The 14,379-nt window shown below is 39.6% G+C and overlaps 1 protein-coding gene across 6 annotated transcripts in view; it reads left to right on the forward strand.

Annotated features, from left to right (window-relative positions):
• The first annotated feature begins 2,273 nt into the window (after positions 1 to 2,273).
• Positions 2,274 to 14,379, forward strand: part of RCBTB2 (RCC1 and BTB domain containing protein 2) — a 38,278-nt gene continuing 26,172 nt past the window's right edge. The window contains exons 1-3 of one of the 6 annotated variants that reach the window (XM_068526331.1): positions 2,274 to 2,430; positions 10,329 to 10,428; positions 13,359 to 13,426. In XM_068526331.1, coding sequence (XP_068382432.1) covers positions 13,373 to 13,426 — 54 coding nt within the window. In that variant the 5' untranslated portion in view covers positions 2,274 to 2,430; positions 10,329 to 10,428; positions 13,359 to 13,372. Of the gene's footprint in view, positions 2,431 to 2,847; positions 3,568 to 10,328; positions 10,429 to 13,358; positions 13,427 to 14,379 lie in introns of those variants that run through there. The other 5 variants (XM_068526332.1, XM_068526335.1, XM_068526333.1 and 2 more) reach the window with 5 other exon arrangements.

The raw sequence follows: 14,379 nt of genomic DNA on the forward strand, positions 1-14,379 counted from the left end.
CACTATTGTCAGTCTCCATATTAAATACTAGTAAAGTCTGATTTCTTAAGTTAGATAAAAATAGAGATATTCTAACAATTTCTTCCCACATTCCAGCTGCTCTAGGGGTCAGATTTGTTGCAGGAAGTTTCCTATTCTATATTCTAGGACTACACCTGTTGAATCCTCTGTTCTGATCATTCTTGCTGTAATCACATCTTAACATTAAGTTCCCCATTAGCAATTGGTTTCAGTGGTAGATATCAGAGAAAGTCTATGCTATAAACTGTCTTTTCATTTTTCATCATTTAGGAATAATCTCAGGACTAAAAACTTCAGGACTTTTAAGAAGTATCTACCTTATTTTAAGAATACCCTAATTAAAAAAAATAAACACTAATTTGTAAAGCACATTATTTCTGCAGGGAAAGGATTATTATACAGGTTGATTTGTAAATTATGTGTGACATTCTGTATGAAAGTGGTTTTCTATAATCTTGCTCTCTAAATGGTGACTCAAATCCCTTAAAATGCCTTACATATAAAGTAGTCTGGATACAGGGACAAAGTGGCAGGAAATATTGAATGTTTGAATTAGAAAGAATTCCTAAACTTGTTTAATGATGAATTTTAGCTTTGATGGTGATCAGAGGAAAAGTCTTTTCCTGAACAGAAAAATAAGTGATTTTTTAACGTGGACTCAGCGTTATGCTGCTTTGCCACAAGGAAAGGAGGAAGGAGAAAACTGGTTGATCAGGGTATAAGAAAAGGTGACTTAAAGCCTTTCTGAATTAGTATCAGCCACACTTAAGAGGTGCGTCTATCCAGGCTGTCAGGTCCAGGAGAACTGGCACAAATCATCCAAAATGAAAGTAGACTATGGATTCATGCTTCTATTTAGGTCTTTTAATGCAGTAGGAAAGCATATTTGAGGAACTAAAGGCACATAATCAATGTTAATTTGATTCCACAAACAATTCTTAAGCATTTTGTGATACAGATATTAATAGGGCATGATCTGTGCCCTCAAGAGTTTCACAATCTAGTGAGACAGACACATCACAAATAATTGTTGTATAAGGAAGGTATGTTTAAGCAATAACCCCACCTCATCTGACTACTCTCCTTAGTCTGGCCACCCTCCCCCTTAGATAAATACTGCTGAAGGAGTTCCTCCTGATTATCCTTTTCAAATGAAAACTCCAAGCTGTCCTTTCACTTATGGCTATATCACAGTTTATATTAAAAGGCCAAAGGATAACATTGTTTCGGGGGAAAAGTTCTTCGTATGCAATGCCATGCATGTTAGATTTCTGCCCGGCTTATATCCTATAAAATCGAATAAATGCAAGCCTCCTTCTGGGGCTCAAAGGACTATGCGCTGATGATAGACATAATTATCTGCCAACTATAGCAGCTGCCATAAAAGCAGCTAGACATTCTGGAATGATGCTTTTCCAATGAAATGACAAAAGCCAGACCAAACAAAAGACTGACACGGTCATTCTGGGTTGAAATCTGTTATTCCATCCGGCTGTTCTACTTTTGGCAAATCATTTGAACGTTGAACCTGTGTCAGTAAAAAGTCAGTGTGAAAGCAGTCAGCTTTACTCCATAGGAACAGCTAATAACACCAGCTGTGGAGCATTTTACCAAAACCCACTCGGGCCGAAGTAAGTGTAGTAAGGTGGAGGAAATTATTGCACGTTATCAAGCTGTGATGCATTTTACTAAAATCTACTAAGGCCAAGAGAAGTGCAGTGTAATACAAGAAATCACTGCAAATTAATAAAGAGAGAGTGTGGTTGGTCCAGAAGACCTTGGTCCCCAGGTAGGCAGGTCACCCCTTTAGCACGCATCACTCATTATTTCGGCCTCTGGATTAGAAAGGTACAGCAGTGAGGGGAAAGCAGGGAAACCGTAGGGAGAAGTGATCTGAGCTCCTTGGTGGAGGGACCACCAGAAGAAAAGCTGGCACAGACTGGGGGAGAGGGACTGTATAAGAGCTTGCCGCATCATCCGCGCGCCTCACCCTTCCGGGTTAGGCATCTCCAAATTCCCAAGACTCTGGGGACCAGAACCCTGGAGAAGGTGGGGGTTTCCCACGGCGGAATCCCCGGGGAAAGGGCGGAGATGGACCCAGCGGGAGAGCCAGTGTCCAGTCCTAGGGGTCCGATCGGAGCCGAGAGAGAGTCGGCGAGAAAGGGGCGGGGGCGGCAGGGGGCGGCAGGGGGCAGCGGAGAGGAGGGGCGAGGCGCCGTCGCCCGGCCCCCTCCCCTCCCCTCGGGCGCGCACCCCTCCTCTTTCCCTCCCCGCTCGGTCACCCGAGCGCGTCCCGCCGAGGCCGGGCTGCTTCGAGGGGAGGCGCCAACTCATCGCGGCGGCGGGCCCCCGCCGAGCAGTAACGGCGACCTGGGAGGCGGAGCGGATGTGGCTCGGGCCTGCGCTGTGGTAAGAACATAGGGGATGGCGTAGGAGGTCGGGGGGGGGGGGGGGCGCCAGGCTAGAAGCTGGCCGCTCTCAGACCCCCCCCCGCCCCCGCAAGCGGCGAGCCGCCTCTCCCCACACCGCCCCCGCCGCCCGAGCTCCGGGCGAGGTATTGGCGAGGAGTAGCCCCTGGGGCGACAACCCCTCCCGAGCCGCGAGCCCAGGCGTCTCCGCGCGTGCTCAGGTCCTCTGGCTAGGGCTGGGAGGGAGGCTCTGGGGCGACACCCTCGCCCAGGCCTAGGGCCGAGGTGTCGCCGCGCGTGCGCAAAGCCGCTGGCGGGGCCTGGGCGCGCGGCTCCGGGATTGTACCCTGACCCAGGCCGCGGGCCGAGGCGGCGCTGCGCATGCGTGAGTCGGCTGGCGGAAGTGGCGCGCCGTGCCGAGGGTTGCGTGTGGCGTCGCACCAGGGCTATTGCCTTCCTAGAGGCTTCTCCTCCTTCGGCCAGCGCTGGGGAGGCACCTGCCTCGGAGTTCCTTTCCCACTCTCCGCTCCCCGTTAGGCTGCAGTTTTTATTTATGTCGCCTAGACCCTCGGCTCCCGTCCTGTGTATCTATCTCTATTCACCCAGCTTCCGGCCCCGAACCGGCTCGCTAAACTCATTATTATGCCTTCGACATTTGGTCCTGATGTCGAGGGATAGCGCAGAAAGTTTGACTAAGCTCGGCGAAGCTGTTTTGGAACTGCTGTGGAGAGATGGGGAGAAACCACCACAAATCTTTATTTTAAACCGGAAGATACTGCCCTGCTCAGTCCCGGAAATAGGGATTTTCAGACGCTGAAAACTTTCCAAGTGCTCTGCCCTGGCGGAGAAAGAGCTTCCTGCCTGAGTTGGAAGGCTAGTTCAGAGTGAACTTTTTGCTTTTGTTCTTTGGGAAATTACATAATAAGTCGGAACAGTTGGAGCCCAGGACTGTAACAAAATGCATGTCGTAGAGCTGCCTGATGCCTCGCTTGGCGACTTAATTGGAACGACGCTCTTTCCCCCAGACTGGGAAGTGACAGTCCCTGTTTAATGTTTATTGAGCCTCCTGGCTTTGCACCCTTCTAGTACTACGTTCCTGCTTGGCTCTACACCTTCCTGGGCAGTGGTACTTAGTTAAGTAAGTTTCGTGACTCCTGGGGATGTTCTTGGAATGGTTTTTAACAATGTCATTACTGTGTGCCTTGTAATCTTATATGATGTGATGATACGGACATTTGGAGGCTAGAATAGAAGAAGCCCTTAACTATCAGAGAATCTGAGTACTCAGAGGTGAAATGTAATCTCTCTTTCCCAGGGCACTAGGCAATATACACGTTATTAAGTAGTAGGTAAAGGCAGGTGGAATGCTATATTCTTGCACACCCCACTCCTTCCACGCAGGCCTTAACTGCTGTTACTGGGTTTACCAAGCTGGCCTGCACCCTTAGGCCTGTGCATTTGCTATTTTCTCCATGCTCAAAGCTCACTTTCCCCCTCCACCCAAATCTGCATGGCACCCAACTTCATTCAGATCTCAAGTTAATTGCCATCACTTCAGAGGTGACTGCCTCATCTAAAATAGCCACTTCTGTCACTCTCCATCTCCTTATCCTGCTCTATTTGGCTTTGTAGCACTTATCACTATCTGATACTATGGATTTGTATGTGTATGTGCTGTCTCCCCCATAATGGCAGCTCAGTAGATATTTGTTAACTGTATAAATGAAATTGGTATTTGGCTCCAGAAATACTTTGAACTGAAGTCGCAATGTGCATTCATTCAGTCATTCAAAAAACATTTACTGAGTGACCACTTTGTATCAGGTTGTGTCTAGGTGTTTAGAGTATGTCATTGAACAAAATAAACAAAGATCTCTTCCCTGTGGAGCTTACATTCTAGCAAAGAATGATTAACAGTAAACATATTTAATTATTGGATTAGAAAATTATAAGTGCCATAAAATAATGAAAAAAGGAGAGCAGAGAAAGGGGACTGAGTACAGGTGTGCGTTGCAATTTTAAACAGCATGGTGATGGTGGGTCTAAAGGATAAACTGAAGGTGATGTTCATGATGGAGAACTGGTTTTTAGAATTCAGTATCTTTCTGGGAGAACTTTGTTTGTTTGTTTTACCATTCTCTGCTATGTGTTTCATGGGGCCCCATAGCATGTCCATTGTGACAAATGTAACTGTCCTTTGCAGTATATAGGTGAAAAAATATTTTTTCCAAAAAGAGTTCACTTTATTCAGGATTTTAGTTTAATGCAGCAAATCAAATGAAGAGACTGGGCTCTTGAATGGAAAAGACTAGCCAAACGAATACTACAGATGGGTTGGAGAAAAAGTGTATATTTTCTTCACGTTTTACTGTACTTTGCAGTTGCTTCTTAATGTCCCTCTGACTGTGAATGACTAGGTGAAGTTGTTTTCTAAGAGTGGTTGTTGATTTTCTTTATTTGGAACTGTGTTGAAGATTCACCTGGTGATGTCATGCTTTAAAGTACTAAACTGTTGCTCTTTGAGATTTCTGAATGAACCAGACAAGCCTAGCCAAATTGCACGCTGTAATTAAAGGATGCTTAGTGAAAGAGGCTGATAGAGAGGAACAGTTTTAGAAAGTGAAGTGTTTTTCCCTTTGGGTCCTTAAGTGGATTACAAACACTGTATTTAAATATCAAAAGCTATTAATCTAAAACTATAAATGTAGAGTACCCATGGGATTTGCTTATGACTTTAGGAGTTTGTCATATTTAATTTTGGTTTTATCACGTGGTTAAAGTGAAATTAAAATGCCCCTAAGATGCTGTTACTTTTGAGGTTTACTGGAGCTGACTTACTATAAATCAAAATTGACCAGGAAAGAGATATGAGAATCTCTTTGGAAGAGAATGGAATTATGGAATGGAATGATCAGGGTTGCAGGGTGGCATCAGGGACTCCTGTTCAAGGCTGAAAATGGAGGGCTAACTGAGGATACTTACTTAAAAGGAGCAAATAGCTTGTCTCCCTGAAAGGGATATTCATAGTGTCCTTCAATGGAAGGCTGATGTGATCCTTCTCGCTTTCATTATCCAGAAGGAACATGTGTCTAATTCACACAGTGATCTCATCTTAACGTGAAAGTCTCCAGGGAATTTAAGGTGTAATAGTTTCTTTCAGCATGACTGTGACACTGGGGTGTGTCTTCTATGTGTCTTCAGCCTTGCTAATCTAACCTGAGCTCGTATCTATTGGGTTGGCCAAAAAGTTCGTTTGGGTGTTGCTGTAACATCCTATGGAAAAACCCGAATGAACGTTTTGGCCAACCCAATAGTACCTCTGTCTCCCCTTGCAAGACATTGACAAGTACCAGTATGTGAGTAAATCATGAATTGTGACCCCATTGTAATATGTTCTGTATTACGCTGAATGTATTTGACTGAACAGTTTGAATCATAAATGGAAATGAGCCAAGACCAAGAGGGGCTACCATGTTGAATGAATATTTACACTGTGGGGCAGAGATGGTTAACAGTTAGTATTCTATTTAATAGGCATGTTAAGGGCTTTAAAAAAAATTGTATTAGATACATAAGGATCTAAAATTCAAATGGATTTACAAATGTCTCAAGTATCAGTTCATTTTAGCTAGTATAACAATCTAAAAATATTTGTATAGTTTATGTTGATTATTTTTCATATTTGAAAGTGACACTTTTGCTGCGCTTGGCCGGAAAGACCAACTTTAATGAGCTCAGTAATATTTTCAAACTAAATGCAACTTTGGTTTGGATTGAAGGTCTACTTCATCACTCTTGGCGAAGTTTGGAAACCTTTGTACAGTGAAATCATTAAAATAGTAACTATGTTTCTGTGTTCCATAAATCAGTTTGCTGTTTATCATACACATAGGGCAATACCATTCCCACTGAGGTTGTGCTTTAGTTTTAGTTCGGCTTTTAGTTTTTTAGTTTTGTCCATCCTGTTTATAATTGTCCCACGTTAGTTAGCAGCTGTGTAGGGTATCTTACCGTTATTTGTCATTGACTTATGGCAGCTCATTCAAGTGGAGGTAAATTATGCCTATCATCCTTTTTTGCAAGCGATAATTGGGATCATGTTTAATTATTTTATATTACATTTATACATATTTATATTATTTCCAGCTTTCTGATGACATACCATTTAATGACTCAGCTAAGCATATAGGTGGGAACCATCATTATCCCACTGACATGTACTTGGTCTGGAGCTCGTTAACACACTGATACTGTAAACTGTATGCTGGTGTCCTAAAAGACATTGGTTTTCCTTCATGCCTTGTTTCTTTGATTATAAAAGCATCATCAACTGTGTTGCCCAGATGAGAGAATTTGTTGAAAGCATTGAGTTCTGTATTGCAAGAAAACGTTTCTATACATTATGTGTCTCAAGCATAGCTTTAGATTTGACCTCATACTGTTAAGTTGAATTTTAAAACATACATGACATTGGACTTTCTCTGCAAAAATTCTTCTTTTTTTTCCTTCTGGGATCACTTCTAGAAAACAGATACCAGCATTTAGAAGCTTCTAGTTAATTGCAAGATAACAATTTCCATGGAAAGTGCCTTCTCTCAGATACAGTGTATCTAGTTTATTAGCTCTTGAGGCCCCTGCATACTACTGGGTTGGGGTAATATTGACACAGGCAGCTACCAGCTGGATATCCTTTTGCTCCAAGTTACTTCTATTTTTATTTTTTACGTATTTGCTTTCAATTTAGTGCCCATTGCAGGCACTAAGTCAATATTTGTTGATTGAATTAGGCAAATGAATGTCCTATAATCAGTTTAACTCATTTAGGTCAGAAGTATTATCAAGTAATACGACACATTGTCATATTAGCAGACACACTGATTAATACTGATTACTTTACCATTACTAACATGTAGAGACTGCTTATTATATGCTTTGTACAAGGAAATGAATTATTTGTTCTTCAAGAGGATTAGGGATGGGTATGTTTATCTTGTTCAGTTACTGAAAGACTGTCGTCTTGTCCACTGATCTTCAACTGTGTAGTTATTAAGAGTATAGGGAAAACTCTCAAAATACAATATGTACGAAAAGGAATTATCTGTCTCAAACAGGGATAATATGGAAATAAATTACTGAACTCTACAAGTTTAGAGAAACAGTCAAAATAGGAAATGTCATGCAAAAGATTACCTTAGTTGATATATGTTTGGTTCTGAAAATTACTCTTGTGGGAAGTCCCTGGCGGCCCAGTGGTTAGGAGTCTGTGCTTCCACTTCAGGGGGCATGGGTTCAATCTCTGGTCAGGGAGCTAAGATCCTGCATGCTGCGTGGCATGGCCAAAAAAAAAAAATCCTCTGAAGGCAGAGGTCAGTGTCAGGAGCTTCTGGCTGAAGAAGGTACCTATGCTCCCATTTCTTTTTATATTGTAAGGCAAATATCAGTACAGTAAGATTCTATAATAACATAGTTCTTTTTATTACATTTAAACAAAATGAGGAAATGCATAAGAAACTACTTTTCAAAACACGAGGCACTTTTTTTTTAAAATTAATTAATTAATTTATTTTTGGCTGTGTTGGGTCTTCGTTTCTGTGCGAGGGCTTTCTCTAGTTGCGGCGAGCGGGGGCCACTCTTCATCGCGGTGTGCGGGCCTCTCACTGTCGCGGCCTCTCTTGTTGCGGAGCACAAGCTCCAGATGCGCAGGCTCAGTAGTTGTGGGTCACGGGCCTAGTTGCTCCGCGGCATGTGGGATCTTCCCAGACCAGGGCTCGAACCCGTGTCCCCTGCATCGGCAGGCAGATTCTCAACCACTGGGCCACCAGGGAAGCCCCAAGGCACTTTTTAATGTGAGTAATTAAGTATATATATGAGCCAAGTTATGTATCCCAAAACACATGTAAGGAAAAAAAACAAAGCAACATACAGTACGTATCATATGGGATGATCTTATGCCATGACACTGTCACTATGAAGAAGAGCTTCCCAATACAAATGCCAGCCTCTGCCCTGGGTCTCCCTCCTGTGCAGAAAAGGGGGAAATTTGTAAGCAGATTAAGACAAGAAGTAAAAAACACATTCTGATACACTTTTTTCTATTTCATATCTTTCTTACATGGTATTTAAGATACTGTACTTTTTCTATGTTATTGAGTTATTATCTTCCTATGGTGTTGGTAAAATTTTATTTTACCGACGGTGAAAGAAATTGTGGTTTATGAGTTGTCATTATCAAGCCTCTATTGAATTCCTATGTTCGCAGTAAAGGCAGTATTAGAATGGTGGTATTCTTATTCTACAATTTTGTTTTCCTTAATATTGGGTAACCTTATCCTCCCATACTCAGATGATTAACTTAAGCTTAAAATCTTGAGAACTGTCTTGTCAATTGGAAAAGCCAAATCACACCAATTCATTGATAGAATTACATGGCAAATTTTGCCTTTGGCATTACCTCCGTCAAAACTTTCTTATGAAACATTTCCATCAAAGTCCAGCCATATGTATGTCAGTATCCATTACACATTAAAATAGTATTGTTTTCTGCATGTTTTAAAATTTTATCAAATAGTGTATCATATGCATCATTCTATGACTTAGTGATTTTTGATCAGAATTGTTTTGGAGACTTACCTGTGTTGATTCTAGATAATTTATTTTAATTGCTGTGTGGTATACACATTCCACAGATTATAAATTCCGTTGATGGAGCCTGTTGATCAATTCTAGCCACTATTTCTAGTGTTTTGCTATTGCAAACAATTTTGTATATGCACTAGAGCTCATCTAGGCCAATGTTTTCTAAACTACAAGACATGACTTATTAATGATATTGAAATTATCTTAGTGGGCTGAAACCAACATTGAAAAAATGAAATAGAAAAGGACAAAGTAGGGTAGGGTAGAACAGAATAATGTAAAGTAGAAAAAAATAGGAAAGAGGATATCCCTTAGCATCTCATATAGGAAGGGTAAGAATTATTTTTTGAAACTCTTGTTTCAGGTACATATAAGTATCAAAAAAGATTGAAAGACACTGCTCTGGCCTAAACATTGTTGAGTTGCTCTAAAAGTGATTGTACCAGTCTACATTCCTTGAGCTATATGAGTGTGCCTTTTGATTTTCATCCTCACAAACACTATGTATTATCTCCTTTAATTTTGCCGATCTGATTGGTGAGATCTATCTGATCGTGATTACATTTCCATGATAAATTCCATGGATATGTTTGTTAATTTCTTCTGTGAATTGCCTGTGTGTCCTTTGTCCATTTCTAAATTGGATTGTCTTTTTTGTTCTAATTTTTAGGTGTTCTTTTTATATTATGGATGCTAATTAGGTATCAGTTATATATGCTGAAAATATCTTCTCCCATTCTGTGGCATGTTTTTCCCTTTGTTCATGTTGTCTTTTATTTTGCCAAAGTTTTCATCTTTAATGTAGTAAAATTTACCAGTCTTTCCTTTGTGGTTTATGCTTGTGTGTCTCATTTAAGAAATCTTTCCCTGCCCTGAGGTCATAAAGATGTTTTCTATACTTTCTTCCAAAAATTTGAAAATTTTGCGTTTTTCCCTTTCCATATGGTTTCCCTTGCATTTTTTTATGTTGAAATACTATAGATTAAACGTTGTGGTTTTTTTGTAAGTTTCAGCGTCCAAGTTGTCGAAGCCCTTTCCCAAAACTTATAAAATATAATATCTGAAAGTTATATTTTATAATATTAATTCTTTTTATAATTGAGCACCTCTGCTGCTGACTTTCTAACAGTAAATAGAGCTGATACAATTTTTTAACTGTATTTTTCTCAGATAAATACTGGCTTGTTAAAGTTTCAAGGTGGTATATTCTTTTCCTTTTCTTTTGTTCTCTAATAGAATTTATTTATGTATTTCCATTTTCAGTCACATTAACCTTACCCTAGATGACAACTTCACAAGGATCTAGAAGGAACAGGGTTAAAGATGACTGAATACTGGGCTCCAGAAATTTAGAAACAATCAGGTACAAACATTTTTGGCGGGAATGTTCCCAAACAGTCAGTTGGGAAAACTTAAAATATCCCTGCATTACAGCGGAGGGTCCAAGAGCAAGGACTTTGGAATTAGTCCTGGCTCTGACCCTGACTGACTGGTGACTGTTAGTCAAAGTATTGAAATATGTCCATTAAACAGAGGCAGTGATTATACCGGTTTCTTTTGGCTATTGTAAAGATTAAATGAGATAATATAAGGCACTTAGTGCTTGGCACAGGGTAACTGTTTATTTTAACTGTTATTATTGTCGCTGTTGTTTAGAATTCATGTTTATCACATCATGGATGTGGTATTCTATATGCGTATTATGGATTTTTAAGAAGTATATGTTGATATATTACTATAACATTGCTATAATAACAGCCTGGTGATATCACATAGATAACAGGATGAGATAACTATAATCCTCACATATATTCTGCAAACTGTATTCTTCAAGTAGTGCAAATTGGGAAAGCTAGTTTTCTCTATTTTATTTGTATCACATTGGAATAATGTTAAAAAAAAGCCAACCAGCGAATTCCCTGGCGGTCCAGTGGTTAGAATGCCGTGATTTCACTGCCGAGATTGCAGGTTCAATCCCTGGTCGGGGAACTAAGATCCCCGCAAGCCAGCCGCGCAGCACAGCCAAAAAAGGAAAAAATAAATAAATAAAGCCAACCATTTTCCACAATGCTACAGATTTTGACATCATTTTTTTCACAGAACTGTATAATAGTAATTAATCATGAATCATTTTTAAATCTTCAAGGACATTCTGACTGACAAAAATGAAATAATGTTAATATTATATTTAGTGTTAATTGAATTTTACTGAATGATATTTCTTTGAATATGGTAATTTTCATGTGTCATACATTAATTATGTCTTAACCTGATTAGTCAAATAAACGGAATGACCTGATTTTCACCATTCTAATTTTTAAAGAGTTACTCTACTTGAAACTGATCAAAGACACTGAAAAGAGCTATTTATTTTTCTCCTTAAAAACCCAAGATATTCAGGTGTTAAAAAATTTCTATTACCTGATATAGAGTGCTCTCCAGGATACATTATTAGGTGAAAAAAAAAAAAGCTTGCAAAAGGGTATGTAAAGTATGCTATATTTTGTACAAGAAGGAATTGGGGAATAAAAACACATACATATGTCTGCTTATTTTTGCAAAAAGAAACAGAAGAAGAAACCAGAAACCAGTGAAATTGGTTACCTACAATGGTAGAGGGATGGGGTGGGGAAATGAAGCAAAACAAACCCCAGGATTACTGTTCAGTGATCTCAGCATATCAGCAAGATTTCCCTTCTGCTAGGGACACAAAGGGGTCCTAAAGTCCAGCGAGGGGCAGTCACTTCTCTAATTAGATCCCTTTTCCTTCTCTTGTTTGTTTCCTTTTTTGCCTTTGAATTCCCTTCCTCTACTCTTCTACTTTCTCTTCTCTTCCTCTTTCTTCTCTTCCCTCTCTTATCTTTTTATTTTTTATTCCAGTAAACTTGGGGCAGGTATGGAAAAGGTATTTCCAGTTAAGATGAGGCAAAAAAAGAGAAGAATCCCCAATATAGGCTGTCTGCAATCTACAAAAAGCTGTATTCAGAAGATGCTTTCAACGAATACCTTGTGTTCTACTCTGAACCAGGTGTTGTGGTAGTTATAGCAATGAATGAGTCATGGTGCTCTCTCTTAAAGAGCTTGAAAATTAATAGAGATGACAGATGATATAGGAATAACTGCCACATGAAATTATTTTTCCATGTTGGCAACCAGATCAAGTTTTAGAAATTTATAAGTGAGAAAAGTCTAAGTGATCCTTTTCACAACAAGCATATCTTTTCCAAACATTAGAAATAATGATTGGTATTAATTGCCATAGTTTGAGTAATAATTATTCTGAGTATATTATTTATTATTCCTTATATGCTGAGAGACCTTTTACAGCTGAAGAAAACAGAATTTTACCCGTATCCTCAAGTGAATATAAATCATCGATAAGGAACACTGTTAAGACTTAGCCTTGTTTTGGTTATTGTTTTTATCTATTGCAAGGCTCTAACTGCTTGTAGGTAGTATTAGATAAAATGTTCTCATGTTAGGCACTTGAAATGTGGGTTGTATTTGAGTAAATAGAAGCCAACCTAATGAATCAGAATATCAACACTATTAAACATGATTTCATTAAATTGCTTCTGAGGGGAGAGAATATTTATTCATATTTATTTTTAGTGATAACTGTGTAATGATTTAACCACAGTCCAGACATACTGCCTATTATCTGATAGGGCTGCTTCTGTTGTTACTTGTATGTGGTAGAAGGTAGTCATTGTGGAGCTGGTTTATTAAGGCAAGCACATTCAGTGCTATAGCTACATACTTGATGGCTGTTGTTTCAGATTTTTTGTTAAGGCAACAAGTCACATTTGTTCATTCATTCTTTCATCCTTTTATCCTTTTCATTCATTACCCCCCTCCCTCCCCCTTAGCAAATCATACACTCTTCAGTAGAGCTGAGAATTGATAAGTCTACTCTTCACAGTGATTTGGAACTTTCCAATCCCAGGGGAAATTTGACCAAGGTCTAAAATTTAGTTTTTCTTATCTATAGGAAGTCAACTCTGAAGTGAAAATTTTCTACTCATTCCCTAATAGATTTAAGAATATAGGTTTATCCTGGGATGATTTTTCCACACCTCAGCAGGAGGATTCTCATAGGAGAACAACAGTTAAAACATCTTTTGGGTTTTACAGCTGTTAACTCCCATGCCCCAAACTTAATTCCCTTATTTTCCCTTCACCATATTTGAGCTTAGCTTATTTTCTCTGTTAATTAGAAGTAAAGTAACTTTAACCTGCCCAGTTTCACTCGACATGTGGGATATTGATTTTACCACATACTTTTTCCCCAAGGACTGCACAGGACCATGGAAGACCATATGGAAGAAGAACTTTTCCTTCTCTATGGAAAAAGTGGCAAGGTTAGAAAAATCATGCCCTTGGAGCATGTATTTTCTGTCACATAAAACATACTTCATCAAACCTCTGTTGGTCATCCGATAGGAAGATCAGTGAGATAGTGTCTGTCTTTGAGGGGCTCTCAGTATAGTGACTAAGATGCTGGCCGATCACTGCTATGGGTGTAGAGAATGCCAGAGGGACCAGCACGGGACTCTGGGGATCATCTGAGGAGTAGAGAAAGGGTTCCCAGAGGCGGTGACGTTTGAGCTGGATGAGGAGCCACACCACCCCTACTTTCACAGAAAATGCTGTCCTGCAAAAGGGTCTGAGTTGAACAATGTTTGCTCCACTGCCAGAGATTTAAAAAAAAATTACAAAATACTTAATCTTAGATGGCATGTTCTTAATTCATCGCAGATATTCTTTATTTCGTTTCCATCACATCTGAATATTACAGTCAGACAGCTTAAGTCCGGTCAGCGTCCAATTGATGTTAAAAGTTTCACATCTCTCAGCATGCACATCGATCTCTTATCTTCTGTTGATTTTATTAAATTTACAAAATATCTGCTCTTCACTGTTGACAGCTTCATATTAACTGCCACCATTAACTTTCATTTTTCTGTTTTCCACTTTTTAAAAAATAAAATATGGTCAAAATCCAGTAAAAGATGTAAATCATCATCACAGCCAGCGTCGTGTACAAAAACAGCACAGCTTCTGAACCTGAACCATAGTATTGCCGCGTGCTGACTTGAAGTGCTCATTTGTGAGCTCCTGTAGGAAAGTAGCTTACAAAAGCAATGTATAGAACCTGAAAGGCTTATAGAATGTTCATAGAAAATTTCATTATTTTTTTCTGGGAACAGATTTTGTAAAATAAAAGACTCAAGGAATTAGCAAAGAAATTACTGTATTACATGGTGTTATGCTGCCAGGAAATTCTCAAAACGTGAGGTGTTGGCTGTTGTTC

The sequence above is a fragment of the Eschrichtius robustus genome, chromosome 18 (assembly GCF_028021215.1).
Source record: "Eschrichtius robustus isolate mEscRob2 chromosome 18, mEscRob2.pri, whole genome shotgun sequence".
NCBI lineage: Eukaryota > Metazoa > Chordata > Mammalia > Artiodactyla > Eschrichtiidae > Eschrichtius > Eschrichtius robustus.